This window comes from Athene noctua, chromosome 6, assembly GCF_965140245.1.
Source record: "Athene noctua chromosome 6, bAthNoc1.hap1.1, whole genome shotgun sequence".
NCBI lineage: Eukaryota > Metazoa > Chordata > Aves > Strigiformes > Strigidae > Athene > Athene noctua.
Genome location: NC_134042.1, coordinates 47,388,253 through 47,408,802, shown reverse-complemented (window position 1 = coordinate 47,408,802; position 20,550 = coordinate 47,388,253). Strand labels below are relative to the sequence as shown.

Genomic DNA, 20,550 nt, shown 5'->3' with positions numbered 1-20,550 from the left:
GACGCTATTGAGGGACGGACCCCGCGCAGCCATGAGGGAGCGCTGCTGCTATGGCAATGGGCGCTTCCGGCGGGGCGGCGGGCAGCGGGCCGCGCCTCTCTGTCTACCAGGCCGCCGGCGAGGGCGAGCGGGCGTGCCCGGGGAGCGGCGGGGAACCGTTCCCCGGAGCCTTCAGGCCTCTTTCTCTGCGCGGGAGCAGGCGGTGAGGCGGAGGTTGCCGCCGCCGTGGCGCCCGGCCCGTAGGGACAGGCTGTCAGGGTGCTGCTTTTGGGCTCCCGCCCAGAGCTGCGTGATGAGAGCCTCATGGAAGCGGAAAGCAACTCCAGCCTCAGCCGGGACTCCCTGGTCAGTCTCACGGCGGGCGACGTGCTCATTCACTCCACGGGTGTCCGCAGGGACAGTTCACAGCTCATTGGAGGTGTGACAGGAGCTGGTGGCCGTATGAAAAAAGTGGCGATCGCTGTCAAGAAGCTGCGTGAAGGTGTTTCTCCCTGCCAGGCAGCTGACGCGGCTTTGGCTGGAGCCGGAGCCCCCTGCGTGCCTCCAGCCTCGGTAGCAAACAGGGCTCCCTGTGGGGGAGCGCCCCACGGCCCCCCCCGCGGCGCGGCACCAGGTGCGTGATTTCCCGGGAGTGTTCCCTTAGGTTTGAGGTAAAATCGTCGTGTAATATTTTCAGTCATGTATTAGTTTCGTAAATAAGGACTTGTTGTATTCTGGTACTGCAAATGTCAGCGCTCTTTCAAAAGTTATCTGTGTTTATTTGTTTTCCCAAACTGTGTTTTGCACGTGAAAAGCGAGTTGTGAGGAGGAGGTGGTCAGTCAGAGCCCCAACGGAGCTCCAGCCCTGACTCCAGATTCCTAGTCCTTAATTAGCAGGCAGTAATCATCCTGTGTCAGAAAAATCATGTCTCTCATTGTGACATTTCTCAAATATACTGGGCAGGAATGTTTTAGGCAGAATCAGAGGATAAAACAGCGTACACGTGCAGGGACCTAAACAAGAAAGTTAACAAGATTGATGCCTTTCCAGTCCGTCGCAGTTTTTAATGCGCTTTGTAGCTCATCTTTTTAGACACCATAAGTATCTCTTCAATTTTATTAATTAACCCAAGGTATAGTCAGCAAGCAAATCTGTGCCTAACAGGTATTGCTCTTGCCAACAGACAGCTCTGAGTAGTCCCAGTATTTGGGCTTTCTTTGGGTTTTCATGGAATTTTGTGAATTATTTCATGGTTTTATACTGGAAGAGTGATCAGAAGTCTTTTAAACACTTCTCTTTCTCTGCTTCTTTAAAGATGATTTTTTATTTTTTTTCTGGAGAGCTTGAGTTAGCAGATGTTCGAGCTATAGCTGTACAGTCTTCGCCTTTTTAAATAAATAGTTTATTGGAGACTTGAAAGTTAATAGGTATTACATGTTAGAAGCTGGCATTCTGAGGCAGTCATGCAGCTCTATTTTTAATTAGCCGAGTTTTTGCAGGTTTTATCAAACAATATGAGTTTCAGAGCTGGTCACTTAAACAACTATTCAAAAAAACTCTTAGAAAAAAACAAGTTTCCCTGCTATCTACCGTAATTTTAAAGTTTACATGTTAAAATTATTTTTCTTCCCTTGTAGTCTTGGAAAGCAAATGAACAAACCAATCCTAACCCTCCTAAACCCCACCTGCTTGACACAAAAAAAGTGTTCTGGTGAGCTGCCTCTACCAATGAAGCTCACATAGATGAATAAACAAAATTTTAAAAAAAGATTACATCCTTTTCTGTAACTTTAAAAAAAAAAAACTATCTGTAGTAGTATTAAGTAAATAATTTTAAGTCTTTTTTAACAGAATGAGACCATAGTGATGATGTACCGTGTACTCTTCAAATTCAAAACTGACGCAATCTGTGCTACTTGTCTAGTCAGAATATTCTTTTTGTTTCTTTAAAATACATACCAATTACAGTCTTTGGAGTTTGGGGAAGGGATTTTAGTCTTTTTTTGGGGTCAAGGCTCAAACAGCTTCAAAAGATGTTATTTTTCTTGTGGTAGTCTCTGACATAATTAAAATGTGTACTGTCCTCAGTGTCCTTCTTTAAGATATGTTATCATATAATTATAATTGTCTCTCTAGACAAGTAACTTTCTATGTCCCTATGATCTTTAGACTTGGATTTGAGCTAGACGTTTAATTTTTTTAATGCTCTTTTTTACAGAGACTTTTTCATATCTTGTAAAACAAGTCTATAATCCAGGTTCACAGAATTCATTAAGGTTTGTAAGATTCAGCTTGATGACTGTGGTCATTTGTGTTATGAAAGTCATTATGTTTAGATATTCAAAAATACAGGCAGAGGAAATGTTGAGATTTGGGTTAGTAAAGATATACTGAAAATGCATAACAAATCATTATGACCACAGTAAAACTTCTTTTATTTTAGGAATCCCAAGTACTAAAGGACATCCAGAACGTCAGCTGTCAGTAGAAAATTCTACAGAACCCATGTTTTTATCACAAATGGTAAGAAGAGTTACTGGTGCTTCTTGCAATTCCTAACTAAGAGAACAACATTTCTCTCAAAAAGTTGTAGCTTCTGTAAAAGCATAGCAGATTTTCAGCTCAGCTTCTGCACAATAACTGTGTAGCTGCTTTCCTCTTTGAGTTGCTGCTAATGTGATATTAATGCTGAGGTGTTTGGAGGGGCTTTGTTTACTGTGCTGTTACCTGTTGCATAGTTAGTACCAAGGCTTGTTTGTAAATTTTAGTGAAATTCTTACCTTTAAAAGGCAGTTACACATGGCACAATATTTGTTAAAAGTCCTAAAACTTAAAAGTCCTAAAAGAATTTTTTTTCTCGTCATAGATTACGAAATAGACATTAGTTTACATGGAACTCTGTAATATAATACTTACAATTCAAAGGCTTGTTTCCTTTTGGTTGGTTTGTTGTGCCTTACATAGAGTGGAAACTTAGGTCTAGGGCATGCAAAGATAAAATTAACTTATGCTGTGAAAGGATTGCAGCAATGTCTCTGCATAGCTCAAAGTAGACCTAGTGAGCTGAATAAAAGTCTCAAAAGTATGGTGGAGTACTCCACTGTCAAACAAACTTAAGGAAGAGACTTTTGGCTTCCTAACTTGCCTTTATGACGCCTCATAGACGTTGGTTATTCATGGATTCCGCTTCAAGAAAATTCAGGTGTGTCCCTTTGGTTTCACAGTCAGTGTTCTGAGTGCTCAATTCTGTGTTCATGGGTAGTCCCGAATTGTTTGAGATTAGCTCCTTGTACCAACTTAAACACATGTAGTTTCACTACTACTTTCTTGGCCATAAATTAGGAGAGTACACTTACTCAACATTTAGAGTGCTTACTGTTAATTTGAATTGTGTTTCTAGGGTTTTTGTCCCTAAAATGCCATGTAAGTTCTTGACTACGAGGTCCAGATGATTCTGAGGTAGAGATTTTAACATGTTTTGTTCCAGATAGTCCTTGTGTTAGCGTGTGGAGAGGCGTACATTTGTATCTGCAGCAATTCCATCTACTTCTAAAATTTTGGCCAGTGATACCAAAGGTTTTATGCTTGTGCTTTTTTGCTCTTCTTGTTCTGAAGGATTATCCGAGAGAACCTGCAGTACAAGAAGATCCTTCACTGCTACTGGAAAATAGCAGAAGACTTCAAGGTAGGACACACCGAGGTACTGCTACAGCCCCTTTTTTTGTAAGAAAACTGATAAATTAGACGAAAAGGCAGCTTTATCTTAGCTATTTTTCTTCAATATAGAAACCTTTGAGTGAAAATACTTGAAGGTTTCTCTGATAAAAAGATGATAATTGTAATTTACATTCTTAAACTTTGCAAATTTTACTTCAGTCTTGCTGGCATTACTCTATCTTATGTCACTCTTGTGATTAACTGAGAGGGACTTCTACCAGTGCCCCAGAATGTTGAGATTCCTTTTGCTAACCAAACTATTCATGTCTCTGAATAGACAATTTGAAGGGGGACCTTGTTTGGATATGTTTTCCCATTGTAATTGTTCTATGAATGCTTATTTTTCTGCCAGCAAGCTATGCCATAAAAAGTGTATTTTTAATCCTTAAGAATCTAACAAATCACACTCTCGATGCCTTTTCTTATAACTTATGAATCTGCCAGTCAGTTTCAATCAGATTTGGGAAAGTGAAGACTTTTTAAAGAAAATGCACTTCTGCAGGTTTCTTGGATATCTGTGGCTGTGTAGAGGAAAGAAACACAAATCAATACCCCCATTAAAGGCCAAAAATCAGTATTTTAGTTTCCTCTTTTACATTCACAGAGGCAGGAGCTAGCTGGCTTATCAGCATGTGTGTACTAGCTGTGTGTAATCAACAGCAGAGAAACACCGAACCTGCCAAATCAGTGGATGAAGGAGAGCCTGTAATCCTTTTAGCATAATTTAAAGCAATTAAGAAAATTTGTTATAATTTATGACTGTGGGGAAATATTCATATCACAATTCTATATTTTAAATTAGATTTTTTTCAAGTTAGAATTTACAGGGTTTTTTTGAATGGGTTGTCTGAGCTCCTGTTACCATTTATATGGCATTTTCCCCAAAATCTTATGAGGGTGAGGTATTTTCATTTTCACAGTGTACCAAAATAGATTTAATTGATAACAACGTTCAATACTAGATAAAATTGTGTTAAATGAAACCTACCTGTACTCTCTTCATGATTTAGGTCTGCTACTTAGTAAAAGGAAACGGTTTGTTATTGGAATAGATAATGGAGTTTGTGCAGGCAACAGATTCTTCACAGCAAAATTATACATGTGGTTGAAATAACGCTTTATCTACCTCTAAAATAGACATTTTGTGTCAATTGACCCGACAACGTATATTTTATGTTCTTCCCCACAGATGATGTTTTTATTTCTCAATATGCTACTGGCCAGAAAGAAGCTTTGAGAGCAGTATTAAAGCAAAAGTAAGTATGTGGTGTTGATAGTATCTCAGCTGTTCCGTTTCTGTACAGATATACTACTGCACTGCAATTTCAGTTTCTGCCAAAATGCAGGAGAACTGCGTTTTTCCTGGTAAGGAAAATGTATTCTTTATTGTTCTCTTGTATTCTTTTTCTGTCTATGAAGGTGTTTTCAGTTTATTTTATTATTCAGAGCTCACTGCAATATCTTGTTTATTTTGGATATTTTTGGTAATGCCTTTAGACTATTTGAATTAATGATTTCATGATACAAAAGTCAGGCAAGATCTACTCCCGATAGATAGTTAATTTTGTGCTAAAACCATATAATATTTTAAAAGACAGATATGGACACGAGCTGTTTATCCATAGGCTGGAAGTCTTGAAGATCAGAAATTTAACTGGACTTTGCTGTTAGTACATTGAATTTTGCAAAATGCAACCTGTAAACATATTCTTTGTCCAGTTGCAGTCATCAGAGGGAAATGCCTTTTGTATTAGAATATGTAACATAATCCTGAGAAATTTCTTGTGTCATGGTAAAAAAAATGAGAGTAAAATTGTTTCTTAGGTGTCAACAGCTTCAAGGGAAAATGCTTGTATAAGTAGTGATATCAGTGCTACATGTGAGAAATCATTTACTTGGAGGGGATATGGAGAAAACAATGGTATTTACAGGCACTTGTCTATTTTTACAGAACTCAAAATAATCCTGTACTTAAGGAGGTGAAGGTGCAGCTCTTTGGAAATGCCGCTGCAGAAAAAAAGGAAAGCGTTGATCATGACACCAGGCCAGCACACAATGAAGTCGATTCTGCAACAGCCATCGCAGCAGCAACTGCTGCTGCAATTGCTACTACAGCTCCGCTTCTTAAAGTGAGTAAGTAGCTTGGAGTAATATTAGTTCTTTATCCACTTAAAATAGTAGATGTTCTAAGCAAGCCTGAAATTGTTGGTAGTAGAGCCGGAGAGACTGAATGTGTCTGCTTACTGTTTTCTGTGTGTTAGTAATCTCAGATCTATTGACCAGCATACCAGAGAGAACTCATTTGGATTTAGCTAAATGGGCAAATGGACAGAGAGTATTTGATTTATCTTTTCGAAGAATTTCATAGTATTGCTGAGCCACCAAATGTTAGGGGCTAACTAGTATTTTATTTGTGTCTTTTGGGAAGCAAATCATTCGGGAAGGATTTTGTTTCTCTTCATGCTTGCACTGCTTTTGCAGTAACATTGTTTTCCCTTCCCTGCCTTTTTTTTTTTTTTCTTTTTCTTTCTCTCTTGCAGGTTCAAAATGATTTGGAGGCAAAAGTTAACTCAGTTTCAGCATTACTTCATAAACTGCAGGAGACAGACAGACAACTGCAGCATGTTGCTGAACAGCAAACAAATATGAAGGCTCAACGTGAGAAGCCCCACTGTCACGAAAGAGTCAGTGAGCTTGAAAAACAAATGAATGCTTTCATGGTGCAACGGATTCAGCATTTGGAAAAGTTACAGGAGCAGCAAATGAATATTCAGGTATCTAAGTAACAATGCAGAAGCTTTAGCTTAATCATTTCTTCTGTATCTCAGTGTTAATGTTACAGTAATTTGGATTGTATCTTAGTATTGAAAAGAAAGAAAGATCCAGTGGCCAGCACACAAGCTTAGAGCTTTTTAGGAAAAGTTTTATTTCTGACTCTGTCCCAGATATCTGCTCCCCTCCTCACTAATTTTTGTGTCTGTTGAAAGTAAATGCAAAAATTGTGAAATATTCTCTAAGAAATTGTTTAGACCTCTATTAATCGAGGAAATTTTCATTTAACAAGTAGCCAGTCAGATTAAAAATTTTGGCAACAGTTATAAATAGTTTCTTCAGAGATTCCTGAGTGCTTTTTTAAAGGCAGAATAATGTCTGAGCATGTCTATATTCCAATGTTGTTGCAAATTACTTTTCTCTCAAATAGTATGATAAAATCTGTTTGATATGATTACATAGCAAGTATTCATGTTTAAAGTTTTACTTGGGGAAACTAATGCATATGTCAGGAATACTTTGTAATTTTGTCTCTTAGTCTCATCTCATCAGCTCTGCAGTCAACACAGGTGGCTTCCAGAAAATTCACCTCCCTCCTTCCTCCAGTCTCATGATGGCAAAACAACCTGAGAGGCCAGAACAGCAATTGCTGACCAACCAAGTGTCTTCGTGTCAGAGAGGTTTATTTCCTGCCAGTGGTGTGCCTGCCCAAGGTGACGACAAATTCTTAATATCTTATTTTCAGTATTAGTTTTGCATTAATTTTCCATTACTATTGGATTGTACATCAGTAACGAGTAGTAAACATTTCTTCTGTATAATTGATTTTATTGCCTAATATACTATATAACTTATACTACATATTCTGAAAATGTTCCAGTTTTCTTTAAAATGAGAGCTTACTAAATGCATAGTCTGCACTAAGAGAGACCTAGACTTAACCTAAAATAATCTTACTGAGAAATAATCTGTATGGAAGCTTGTAGCAAACCAGTTCATATACAGTCGGGGGATTTTTTTGATTTTTTTGATCCCTTTATAATTGCACTCGGAAGTATGAAATTTTCTTCCTGTTAACTTATTTAACTACTTCTGTAAAGTTTTGCATTTTTGTGAAAAAATCATAATGTTGGCATGGTTTTGTCCTAGATTTCTTTTCCTATGAAGAAAATTGTTAACATTTAAATAACTTCACTTTTTTTTTTTCTTCCCCCAGAAGCATATTCAAGCCAATTTCAAAGTTGTGGGATTCATAGAGAAAAATCTCCTCTAAAGACACCTGTCCCTCGGAGGTATGCTCCAGAACCTGTATCGAAAAATGTGAAAATCTCAATGAAAGAAAACTCTGTAGCAGAAAAGAAAAATACTCCCAAATCCACAAGTGAAGGTATGTGAATAAGACACTCCTGTCTCCACTGTCATGAATAGATGGCCTGGGGATTACTTGGTGTGATGCTCACCTATTCTGAGCTGTTGGGTTGCTAGCACTTAAAAACATATATTCGAAATATTTGAAAGTACATTTGGGAAGGATTAGTCTTAACTAAAGACTTAATGACAGTACTGATATAACTGATATACTGATATAACCTACAGCATCTAGACATGATTGCCCACTGAAATGTTTTCTCAGATGAAAAATCAAATGACCATTCATTGTCAGGTTTAAGGAAGTTTATATAAAATAATGTAAAACTTGGGAGCTACTCAGTAACTTTGTCTTTATTATTGGTTGAACTGAAAATTTTTTTTCAAAAACATGGATCCACAGGGTCTGTGGGCTGGTATAAAGAAAACAGCAGATGTAAAGCAAATGTGAAGTAATTTTCTTTTACTGCTTTTGATCAGTTTAGTGGTATGAAACAATTTTGAACAAAATATAAAAAAATATTTGTTTTTTTTTTTTTAGTTGGTAGTGTTTAGAATTGTTTGAGGATCTAAGATTGAGGAAGAACATTTAAAAGAGCCAGCCGTTGTACTCTTAACCTTGTGGACAAAATGCCTGTTTGTATCTTTATTAGATCCTTCTCAGACTGCTCTTCTATCTCTTTTTTACAAAGCTATCACGTCTTCCTATTGTTCTGTCTGGTCCAGGAATAAATGAAATGGCACAAAGGACCTTATGTGACCTTATGGGCAGAATGTTTCTCTGTGATTCAGTTAATTGCTGTCACAGTTTCATTCATCTATTTTCTGACTTTGCTAAAGTAAATCGATCATAGTGTAAGTGGTTTTATGTGACTTGTCTTATCTGAAGTAGATCTGTATTTTAAAATTTAAAAATTTGTTTTTACTATCCTTGGTGATTACTCTATAATGGTGAAATATCTGGAAAGGAAAAAAAAGTATTAAATATGTTGAACAAAACAGTAAATGTGACTTGCTTTTTTTCTGTATTAGGTGAAGAGAGACTTCATGAGCATATTCTGAATTCTCAAGAAATGCCACTGAGGCAAGCTGAGTTTTCGGAGAAGGCAACATTAAACAGTAATAAAATGAGACGGCATTCTGAGAGAGGCAGGTAAATAAACATAATAATCTAAAATTGAGGAAGATTTTTTTTGTTTTAATGATATAGAGGAAGGTGTATTTAGATATTGATGTTGTAATAGTCACTAGTATGGTCCTTGAGTCTGACAAAGCTCTGCTTGAAGTAAAACACTGGAGCACTGGTATTCAGTAGCACTGTGCTACTTTTGCATTTCTGTCATATTGAAGGTAGATGAAAGCTCGTTGCTAAGGATAGTTCATCACACCTTTCTCAGAGGTCAGTGGGTGTCACCTGGAGTGCTTTTCTGTCTTCTGAGTATATTCCTTCTATAGCAGCAGCTGTGCAGTAGTGTCAGGAAGCCAGCTATACAGGTGTTGTGTTAAAGTGGAGTTGCCATTGTCAGTGAGACTCAAAGCTGGCTGCTTATGGGAGCTATTTGGTAACACTTTGTGGGAAGGAGCAGCATCAGCCTATCAGTTTCTAAGCTTCAGAGTGGGTTAGGAAATTTTTGTAGCCATCCAGTCTGAAACATATTGCCCAAGTGATAGTTTGATGTCACAATTTCCCTAATATAATGAGAAACAGCTACATAGATACTGTCTTAATTATGATGGTATAGACAAAAATATTACCTCAGATGGAAAGATACCCAAAGTTCAAGTGTTGCTCTATTAGATCAGCATTTTAGATGCAGTTTCACTGTTCAAAATACAAGGTTACAGCTCAAGGTGTTCAGTGATAAACAGAAAACCCAATAACCTGTCTTTAATCACAGGTAAAAAAACAAATTTCATTTTATATAAGGGTTTGGTATTTTTGCACTTTAAATTCATGCTGAGTTTCAAAGTTGGCTGCTCTCTTGGGCCACATGAGGAGCTGTGAGACTTTATCAGGAGTGTTTCTCCCATCAGGCATACTGCTTTGCGTACAGACTCATTGCCCGCTTTTGAAAGCTCCTTCCAAAATTGCAGTTCAATTGAGAAAACGGTGAAAAAAGCAGATGATTTACTTCAAGATCTTGGCCAGTTGAGAAGAGAAATGCATGACATGCTACAGGTAAAGTCCATCTTATCAGAATGACAAGGGGTTTGAATAAGGGGGATAAAAATTGTGGAGAAAAAATTAGAGGTCTGGTACTAGTAAAAGTGTTGCCCTTGCTTCTGCATCTGTAAAAAGACTGACATTTGTTTACAATTATTTGAAATACTGCAGTCTCTGTGTGTGAAGGGGCTTTGAGCCTGAGTAATGTCTCGCTGAGAATGCAGTGGACTAGACTCTAGAGGCTCTTACTGCCGTTCTACCAAACATAAATCAGGTTTAAAAAGAAAAAAAAGGGCATTTTGTTTGGTTGGTTTTGAGATTTCAGATATTTTCAGTGCCTGTTTTCTGCTTGTTCTTCCTGTGATACTAGAGCTACAGAGCTGATGTAACATTCTCATTTGGGAAAGAACGTTTATTTACCTGCAGTCAACTTTAGGGATGACTTAAGCTACTTCCTTTCTCATTTTGGCATTTCATTTTGTAAAGAGTGTGGTTTCTAAAGAATTACCTGGTATACATCATCGTATTGTTTCTCATGCTAATGTTTTTGTACTTTTGGTGCTAGCATGATTCTGTGCTGGCAACATGTAATTTGGGTCTGACTTCTGAAAATTGAGGGGTTTGTCTGTTTGTTAACCTGGCTCTGTGTGGAAGCAAGTTATACTGGATCATTTAGCCTGTCTGCTGTGGTCCTCTATGTTCCTGTAAATATAAGTGATGGGAAAGAAGAAAGAATTTGTATATCCACAGGTTTGTGAATTGGCTTGGAACATGATAGCTTTGATCTTGTGGGTTTTTTGTGTTTGAAGGTTTCAGCTTATGTATTTCTATAAAGATACTGTGTATTAATGCCAGTTATTTGTTGATGTATCTTTAGAAAACATAGCTTCAACTGTCCTTATAGTATAGCTGATGCATTGTTTTATAGATTTTTCTAAGATATTAGTGGATTGCATATTTAACTGTTCATACTAGTAAGAGAACAGATGCCATGTTCTCTCTTTTTATGTTGCAAATATTTGCCATTTATGTGGCAAATATTTGCTTACAACTGTTGTTAAAAACTTAATCGAGTAACGTACCTTAGTATAGGCAACAGAACAGCATGAGATGGAGAAGGAATGGCAGGCGAGAGAGGTGCAGTTGACATAAATGGTTTCAAATGCTTGGGATAAATGCCCACTAGGTTTGTCATACAGGCACATGAAAGGCCTGAATTAACTGAGATAGGTTGTGATGGAACAGAAGGTGGTGCTCTAATCCGTAAGAAGTGTGCAGTGAGATTTAAATTCACTGTGCCCATTTAAATTGATCAAATATCTACTCTAGATTTTTACTTTGACAGGTCTGTCTGTAGATAAGTTTCAACAGCTCTTTTCCTGTGTTTTTAGGAAGCAAATTCATGGAAATCGGACATGAATGACCTTATTAAGGTATACCTTGAATCTCTTTGTTCTGGGTTTTTTTAAAATACTGTAATAGTGAAATAGTTTTGAATATATGAGATAACACTACAGTAAGCACTGCATACCTACATTTCTTTGAAAAGTTTGCTATTGTGTACAGATTACATTACTCAAAGTAAGACTTGTTCTTTGACTTGTCTTATTTAATGTTGGTGAACTCCTTTGAGGGAATAATACAAATGTCAGGCAGAAAGCTGCCATCTCAAATGAACCGCTAATATAATTACCCATTTCATGATCTGGGTCTAACTGGCAAGTCTACATCATTTTACAATCAAACATGTATCTGTATTCCCTGCATTTTCTCCCAAATTTCACCTTATTGAGCTAGTGTTTGCCAAAAATTTTAATTTTAAACCTGAACAAAATTGGTAAATCTTTAGGTATATTGTCTTTTTCTCACAGGTAAAACCAAGATCATGGGATCAGTGTGTCGATTTCTGTTTTGTTATGTCCATTGTGCTTTGGCAGTACACCTGTTAGAACATAAACTTTTGTTTATTTCTGATTTGATAAAAGAGTAGCCTTAAAGCCAAAATGGATTTGTGGTCTGTGAGATTTATTTTTTTTGTTTAATCAGCTGATACTTTCAGAGTTTACCCAAGTTTGGGTATTTTGTTTTGGGGGTTTCTTTTTCTTTATGTGTATTTACCACTTTTTAAAAATGTTTTTGTTTCCTTGCTGGAAAATGAAGCACTCTGTTTGTGGACCTCACGGTTTCATCAGGAATGTGAAAACTATAGCTGTATGGCTTCTTCTTCCCCATGTACTTGTGGCCCCTCCTTTTGTATATAGCAGCTACTATACGCTCAATTTTTATCTCTGTAAAAGGGTTCTGCAGAGTAAAAGGCTAATAGGTGCTTTGTTGTTTCTTCTGAAAAGTGAAAATCAGTTTCATGGTGCTGTTGAGGGGTTTATTTTGTTGTTATAACTTACATATATTGCTTGATGTTTCTCGGGGTGGATTGATGCCAAATGAGTGCCTATATTTAGAGGACTTTCTATTTTATTAGGCTTCTAATTATACTTAAATACTGTTACATGGAGAGATTTACATGTGATATTTCATGTATCAGCTTGCCATGATTGCACGTGCTTATTAGCTTCATTAGCCTTGCATCTCATACATTACATCATTTCACATTTGAGAGCTTTTGGATGTCTTTTAGTTTGCTTGACTTTTAAATATATTTCTCACATATTGAATGTTCTTGAGTAGTTGAAGTTGCTGATAGTACACATGGACGGTATTTCATATGAAGGAATTTCATATTAGTAGATTAATAGGAATTCTGATCAGTGTGTAGAAAATTGAAGTTACAGTCTCTGATTAAAAGCTAGAGGTTCTGTTTCAATTTTAGTCAAAAAAGCCCACTGTTGCATCTGATCTTCCTGAACATCATCCGCTCAATAAACCATCCATCCTTCAAAATGTTAAAGTGCCAAAATCTATACTGAGGGATGCCGAAAGGATTTTGAGAGGAGTTCAAAGCAATAAAAAAGTTCTTGAAGAAAATTTGGAAGCTGTTATTCGTGCAAAAGATGGAGATGCCATGTATGCTTTTATTAATGCCTTGACTACAAACAGGTTAGAGCCTCTAATTCAGTGCTTTGTGTGACTGTGCATTGTATGTGCTCATCTTTTATCACCTCTCTTTCCATCTTTTTAATTCCATACGTTGAAAAACTAGTGCACTTCCCTGCAAAAAGTATCTACTGATTCTTCTTAGCAGCCACTACATCTCCTGAACTTCAAATGTTTTTTGACCCCTCCACTGCAAATTTAATTATTTAACATGTACCTGTTACTTCTTGGTTATTCTGAATTCCGAGACTGTATCATCTGGACAAACTGCTCTGCTGTCATGACAAGGGGGCATTTAGCTTTTTGTAGACAAACTCGCATTAATAGGAAAATTGAAGAGTGATTTCATCATTCAGACAGAAGGGGCTTCATAAGCCGTTAAATGTTACAGAATTAGTCATCTGAGAGCAGATCTTTGGCTTTTGAACTTTGCTTTGGAGTTGTGTTAAATACTCCAGCTTGAATCATAATTAAAGTTTTCCTATTAAAATACAACTTAATCTTGCATATTCCTGAGGAAGGTACTATTCTCTTTGTGTAAAGTTCAGGCATGCTATCTGCTATCGTTATCTTTTAGAGGAAGTAGTAATTTTCATTATCTTTTTGTCTTTTGAGTTGAAATATTTTTGTTGCCTTGTTTTTTCAGTTTTTGATCATAATAGGAACTGACACATGGCTGCCATGTACTTGTAGATGTTTGTAATAATGTTAGTATGTACCAGCAGGGGGTGGGGTTTGATTTAGGTTTGGGAAACTCAGATAGGCTACACCTACTGCCTTTCAGAGACTAGAGGTACATAATCTTACCGTCTGTGTTCTGGGTTTCTCCTTTTATAATGTTTATAGTTCACTACTTTCTCAGGAACAAATCAGTGCAATTTAAGAAGCACTGACCTAATACAGTTCTTTCTTCTATTTCAGAGATGTATTGGAAGAGATTCGTATCAGAAAGACTGTGGATGAGTGGATTAAGGCAATCAGTGTAGAAATCCAGGTATGGCTGGAAAAAATTAGTTCAGATTTTTGCATTATATTTTTCCACCTTACGTTGTTCTTCTATGTCAATAGTTAAACACGATTCACTCACAACTTTATAAGCAGTTTTCTCATGTTTTCATTACTAGCATGTAGTGTGCTGTAATAAAATATTTACCTCTGTTTTAAATCTTCATTTCCTTAATGAAAATCACTGGTCACAACTGCTGGCTAGCATGAAAAACAGGTAATTTTTCTCAGAACTTCAAAGTTATCCCCAGACTCTTCTGATAGCCTTGAAGATAAAAATCTCCTTTTATTACGTTTATGTTTTATCTTTAGGCTGAAATGGCAAGAAATGATTTGGAACAAGTGAAATATGATCAAAAGGCCCCATGGATCAAGAGAGCCCAAAACATCAAGGCTATGAAGACCAATAAAGAAATTAAAGCAAAACCACAAAAAATCCAAGGATGCTCAACAAAGAAGCCTTTATCTGCAGCTAAGCCGCTGCAGAAACAAGCAGAAGATAACACAAGCACACAGAGGTTTAGAACTCACTTTTCTTCTGAAAGTTTGCAGAGGAAAGAACAAAAGGCAGCTGTGAGTTCCCAAGTAGTTGTGTGTGGGTTTTTTTGTTAATGACTGCTATGCTTTAGATTGCAGTATTGATGTGAAAAATTGTTTGTATGTGTAACTGTAATAATTTTAAATGAAAGTGATAGCCCTGTCGTGGGTTTCTGTTGTCAGAACTGTCCTTGTTTTCACGTGCTGTAGAAGCCTAAGCTGAGTGTGTGTAACGGTGTAGAATTCATTGTCGTGTTACCAGTTTGTCTTACTCAGCACCTGCTATTTTATTCAGCTGTTCGTAAGCTTCTTGTATGTATTCTGCATGTGTAAGTTTTCATGTGTGCTTGCAATTTATACCGTTCGTTGCAGAACTTCTTACTTTTTTTCCCTCTGGATTTTTGCAACACTACTGATGCGTTCAAATTTTCATACATGAAGAATTGTAAACTACTTTCTTTTTTTTCCTGGTGTGTGTCAGGGACCTGTGAATGGAAGTGCAGTGGTACAAAACGAAGACTATCTGTGTCAAGTTTATGGGAAACCAGTTTACCAGGGCCGTCGTAGCACGCTTAAAAAAGCACCATATCTGAGATTCAACTCTCCCTCTCCCAAATCTAAACCTCAGAGACCCAAGGTGATAGAGTGTGTTAGAGGTAAGTAATTCTTTGATTTTAACAAGGTGTTCCTTCTCAGTTTTTCTATCAGGAATTCCTTCTATAAATGAAACTATTTAATCGTAGTTTACCTACTCTTCAATTTAAAGCTTAAGCAACTGCAGTAGGCTTCCTAGAGAAGTGGTTGATGCTCCAAGCCTGTCAGTGTTTAAGAGACATTTGGAAAATGCCCTTAATACCATGCTTTAAGTTCTAATCAGCCCCGAAGTGGTCAGGCAGTTGTACTAGATGATCCTTGTAGCTCCCTTCCAGCTGAACTATTCTAATGACTCTATTCTAAAAGATGCTCTTTTCAAAACTAAAAAACACACTAAGCAAATCTGAAAATCTTCTGGTGTATCTCACTTATTTTAGATTGTCAAATTAGTATTTATTTCTAAATTTAGTGAACATATTAATATATATTTATTGTTGCCCAAGTCTCGAAGAGCTGAATTGCTAGAAGTAATGACATAAGCACTTGAAAGCTGAGTGTTTTGAAAAGCTAACTCAGCTTTTGATAAAGGTTATTGAGAGATGTATTATTTTTGTCAGGTTTATCCAGTCATGTCATTTAAATGATTGATACATTCAGAGTTAAGAAAGCTACCGAGATTTGAAAAATTAACGAAGCCTGATTTTCCATTTCCCACTTCTAATACCTGAATTGAAATACGAAAATTTGATTTTATGGGTATTAACTTGAAAATATTGAAAAGCATGTTAATTGGAAGCATCGGTTGAGTTCACTAAATGCAAATAACTTCTTTTGTTAGTCAAGCCAGGGTTAAAAGCGGAGTGTAACTCCTTTGTACTAGCTTGTTAAGAGTATTTAACTGATTGATAGAAGTTAATTAGTTGATTAGTAATGAATCCCATTCATTAGCTTTGAAGGCAAAGTGTCAGGATCAGAAGAGTCTAATTTTCAAATCTATTAAAATGTGTGAAAATAATAAAAAAATAAACTTTATCTTGAGTTAGTAGAAAATAATGCTTTAACTGGGTCTGTTTTATTTCCTAGTTATCTTTCCAAAACTTAACTGATCCTTAATACAGAAACTAAGATTAATCTTTAACTGGTATGTCAGAAAAACTGATGTGTATCATCATCTCATTGCGGGAGAGACTGAGCTAATTTGCATGATAAAAATATAATGATGGAGAGAAGGGAGGGTGTTAAGCGTAAGAGGCATGTAAAGTGATAGTGGGCACAATTGAGTTAATAGGATGAGCATCAGTGGAAAAATATAAGTTGGCTTCTCTATACACTTCTTGCACTTAAGCTGTTGTTACCCATGCAGGGAAAATATACTTGATACAGTCTTAACTGTCATGTTTAAAAAATGGTGTCCATGTTTTTATTATAAGTGTCAAAATATTATATCCTGTGTGATGTGTAAGAGATCAACATGAGAAGGCAGTGACTTGATGAGACCATGTTTTTAGGTCATGAAAATGTATGGCATAAAACATATATATGTCTTCGAGGACAAGCACTGCTGGTTTGTTTGGGGGTTTTTTGGGGGTTTTTTTGGACATTATGGTGTATATCCACAGTGGCAAATTGTCAAAATAGTAAAAAATCTATTGTTAAACTTACCGTAGTCTTTATACCATTTCCTGGTACTTTTCTTAACTGTGCTTGGGAGCCCAGTTGTGATCTGTGAAGAAAAAGTGTTATTGGTAGAAAGAATTTGCAATTCTCATAACCCTCCTGGAAAATGTGAGTTATAGTCCTGGCAAAAATCTAAAAGACTTTTCAAAATTTACTTTATTTTTTAAAAGGTGAGAACTTGGTATATGAAAACTGCTAGTCTTGTTGCTTATGTATTTTATTTGACCTCTCTTGAAACACTTCTGTTTTGTGAAAATGCATCTGAAGGTCTATAGCATGATACATCACTCTTTTTGACTACTGGCTATGCTGCACACCTGTAGTTTAGTTTATTCTCTACAGATTTTTTTGAATAAAATATGTGGTAGTAAGCACTTAGTGTAGCAATAACAATGATACAGTGACTGCGAAGATTTGGATTAAGAACAGACACTTCTTTAAAAACATTTAATCAGCAGTTCTGCTTTTGCTGAGTCCTAAATGACATTTTTCTTCTATATTTATTGGGCTCTTGTCCTTTATAGAAGGTCACAACCTTTCCAGAGAAGCCAATTTCATCATTCCAGAAACGATACCTTGTAAAGAGGCAGAAAAAGTGCCCCCCTCTCTCCCAATCTAATTATAATAAATAGGTCATTTGACCATTTGACACTGCTAGTTTTCTACTGTTAACGTGTTTAATTCAGTAGTGTCAGTGAAATGTAAAGGTACTGGTTGCATGCAGCTGTAATATGCTACTCCAGTGCTTTAGCTTGTTTTCTGTTGGAGGTAAAGAGGAATGAAAGAGAAAACTGTGCACTGGATCCATGCTGCATTCAGTCTTCCAAAACTCCTGCATGTGACAAACACAGTTTAAAAGCTATTTGCCTGAAAACAGAATGAACTCTGGATAGCCTTTACCCAAAGTGATTCTCTTCCAAGTCATTAAGTCATACTACAGCAGTACAGCAATGTGTGTTTGCAGTAATAAAGCCACCATAAAATTCATTTGTTTCACATCAGACTGCAGTTACGGAAAGTTATGGTTTTGTCTCTATCTTGACAGTAAATAAAATAAGACACCCCCTTGTATTCTTATCTAAGGGAATGAAGGAAGAATATGGAATCTTTTGCATGTCACTTAAGAAAAATAGTGCTCCAATTAGTATGTGTCCTATTTCCAAGTTTTCTGGTTTTAATGACTTTAGACTGAGGTCAGCTTTTGTTTGATACTGGTGTTACTTGCCTCTGACTCTTCTTATAAGACAGTTAGTCAAGCTGCTTAATTTTGGTGAGTTCCTACATTACATCTTGCCAAAAAATTGAAAAGTAATACTCCTGTGTTTCACATGGGTCTCATGAAGACAAAATAGTTAAATGCTTTTGACTGCTGCTATTCTGAAAGATGCTGTTATGGCAGGAAAGGATAAATAATAAAATTAGAACCAGATCTGTACTTCTCTATAGTAGGAGTGTAAATAAAATGAAACGAAGTTGAATGAGTGCTTTAAAGCACCAGGTTCTTAAAGAAAGGAAGAAATCTTGCTGGCATTAGGCATGGTTAGTTCTTTCCTTCACAGATCTGCACCCAGATTCCCTTCCTGGCCTTGATATACCAGGTGATAAAGGCTTTAAAATTATTAGAAGTCGTTGGCCTTGGGTTTGATTGGCTGGAAAATCCAGACTTATTAAATGACTCTATTTTGTTAGAGCAGTCCACTGAGCTTATTTTAAATTAGTGTTAGAATAAGGATGTTTATTTAAGACTCAAATGGCCATCTGGAGAGTCTCTTTTCAGTCATTTTATAACTTTCTCAACCATTTTCTTTGCAAATAAACTGTAGTGACTAATGCTTGGTTTCTTATGGGACGTTAGGAAAAAGTCCAACTAACACTTTTATGAGTAAGAGAGCATTTCTAAAAAAAGTTGTTTTCTTGCATAATTTGAACTGATAAATATATGTAAAACACTAGGTTTTTAAAGCTAAGTTTAATTAAATGTCTAGTTTCTGCCCAGTGCAAATAAACTTTTTAGGGGGAAATGAAAAGTTGAAAGCAATTAAAATGAGGTGCTGTGTGTATACAGTACTTAATCATTCTTACTGTGAGAACCTTGTTTTTACAAGTTGGCGGTATTACAGATATGTTGCCAATTTCTGCTTTTGCTCAAAAGTTCAAGGCCAAGGGGTACTGTTAGATCATGGAGTATGACCTCTTCAAAATCACAAGCCACTGAACTGCATCTATTTATGTTACTGAGTCCAGTAATTTGTCTTTGACCAAAAGACAATCTTTCTGCCTAACCTATGCTTTGCAGAAAGGCACATGCTCATCATTTAAAGACATCAGGAATTCTGCCCTTAATTACTTTTTCCCTTGGCTAGATACCTTACGGTTCAAAAATAAATGGGACACTTCAAATTTAGTAACTGATTTATAGTGAGGTTTTGGCTTCAGTTTACAGCTACTTCAGTTTCCAGGGGATTTACCTCAAATAATGAAGAGGCCCTTTTAATGTCCAATTTATTTTAATATTGACAGAGATACAGAATTAGTACTGAATGCAATATTGTCATATATAGGTATATTGTCATATATATTCGCCTGCTCCACCTCACTGACATCCTGTTGAGACATCTGAGGATTACATTTATCCCATTGACCATTGCATTGTGATTTCTCATTGTATTGCTTATTGACCTTAAAGCCCTTTTCAGAGACACTTCTTCCTGACCTCGCTTCTTCCTGACCTGTGTTTTCACACTGAAGCATTATAACTTGCTGTTCTTGTTCCTAGGCTTATAACCCATAATTTGTGTGTATAAAAATACCACCTCTTGAGGGAATCGCCTTACTTGTCTGCATTTGTTAAAAGTCACATTATCAGTCTTTGTTATCCCTAAATTTTATAATCACTGACCTTTATTCTTCAATTAATTAGGAAACTATTGAATATGAACAGAGCTAAAAACTGCTTGTTGCCATGTGTTAACTGGCCATTAATACAGGAAGGGTAATGTTTAGAAACAACAGAGGAGTAAGATGACATTTTTTGGCTGTAGTAAAGATGTGAAGTTGGTTACCAATGTGATTCTTTCCAGGTTCATTTTCCTGATGCCTACAAAGTAGCAGTAGAAGCACTTCACAATTGTTGGCTCCTTTTTTGAGGATGTTTCAGGCAATGTTTAGTCCATTTAGATTAAAGTTCATAATTTCCTTAATAATATACATTGTTTGCAAAGAATATAGGTTGAATAAGACCTTGAATGAATGTATAGTGAGTAATGCAATATTGCAATAAATGTTGTTCTCTGCTATATGCTTAGGCATTGTTACATACAAATTTCTTCTGGGTGGCTATTTAACAATACATTTTCAAAACTGAACCAAAAAATCAGTGCTTCCTTGACCTGTAAGTTAAGACTTACAGGTATTAGTTATGGCTTTACTTTCCAGTAGCAGTGAGTTGTTAAACCAGGAATTTGTAGATTATACCTGTTCTGTTGCGTACTTGTCGGTCTTGTGGCTGGAGGCAAATTACATGTTTATAAAATTGAGGCAGTTAATCAGACGAGCAACAGATGAAATTTTGGCTATATTATATATCCTGTCTATTTTTTATGCCAGGCTTGCATGCTCTTCCAATGCTGTATTTCAAGCCTAAATCATGGGTTTCTTCTTAGCTGCTAAATCATACGTTTCATTC

At 36.5% G+C, this 20,550-nt stretch overlaps 1 protein-coding gene across 5 annotated transcripts in view; it reads left to right on the top strand.

Annotated features, from left to right (window-relative positions):
* The first annotated feature begins 87 nt into the window (after positions 1-87).
* Positions 88-20,550, top strand: part of KIAA0586 (KIAA0586 ortholog) — a 73,182-nt gene continuing 52,719 nt past the window's right edge. For all 5 annotated transcript variants that reach the window (XM_074908880.1, XM_074908879.1, XM_074908881.1 and 2 more), the window contains exons 1-15: positions 88-613; positions 2,424-2,503; positions 3,596-3,665; positions 4,887-4,953; positions 5,649-5,826; positions 6,238-6,471; positions 7,008-7,182; positions 7,686-7,856; positions 8,870-8,990; positions 9,872-10,016; positions 11,393-11,434; positions 12,829-13,055; positions 13,974-14,046; positions 14,370-14,630; positions 15,076-15,250. In XM_074908880.1, the coding sequence (XP_074764981.1) occupies positions 304-613; positions 2,424-2,503; positions 3,596-3,665; positions 4,887-4,953; positions 5,649-5,826; positions 6,238-6,471; positions 7,008-7,182; positions 7,686-7,856; positions 8,870-8,990; positions 9,872-10,016; positions 11,393-11,434; positions 12,829-13,055; positions 13,974-14,046; positions 14,370-14,630; positions 15,076-15,250 (2,329 nt within the window). In that variant the 5' untranslated portion in view covers positions 88-303. The remainder of the gene's footprint in view (positions 614-2,423; positions 2,504-3,595; positions 3,666-4,886; positions 4,954-5,648; positions 5,827-6,237; positions 6,472-7,007; positions 7,183-7,685; positions 7,857-8,869; positions 8,991-9,871; positions 10,017-11,392; positions 11,435-12,828; positions 13,056-13,973; positions 14,047-14,369; positions 14,631-15,075; positions 15,251-20,550) is intronic.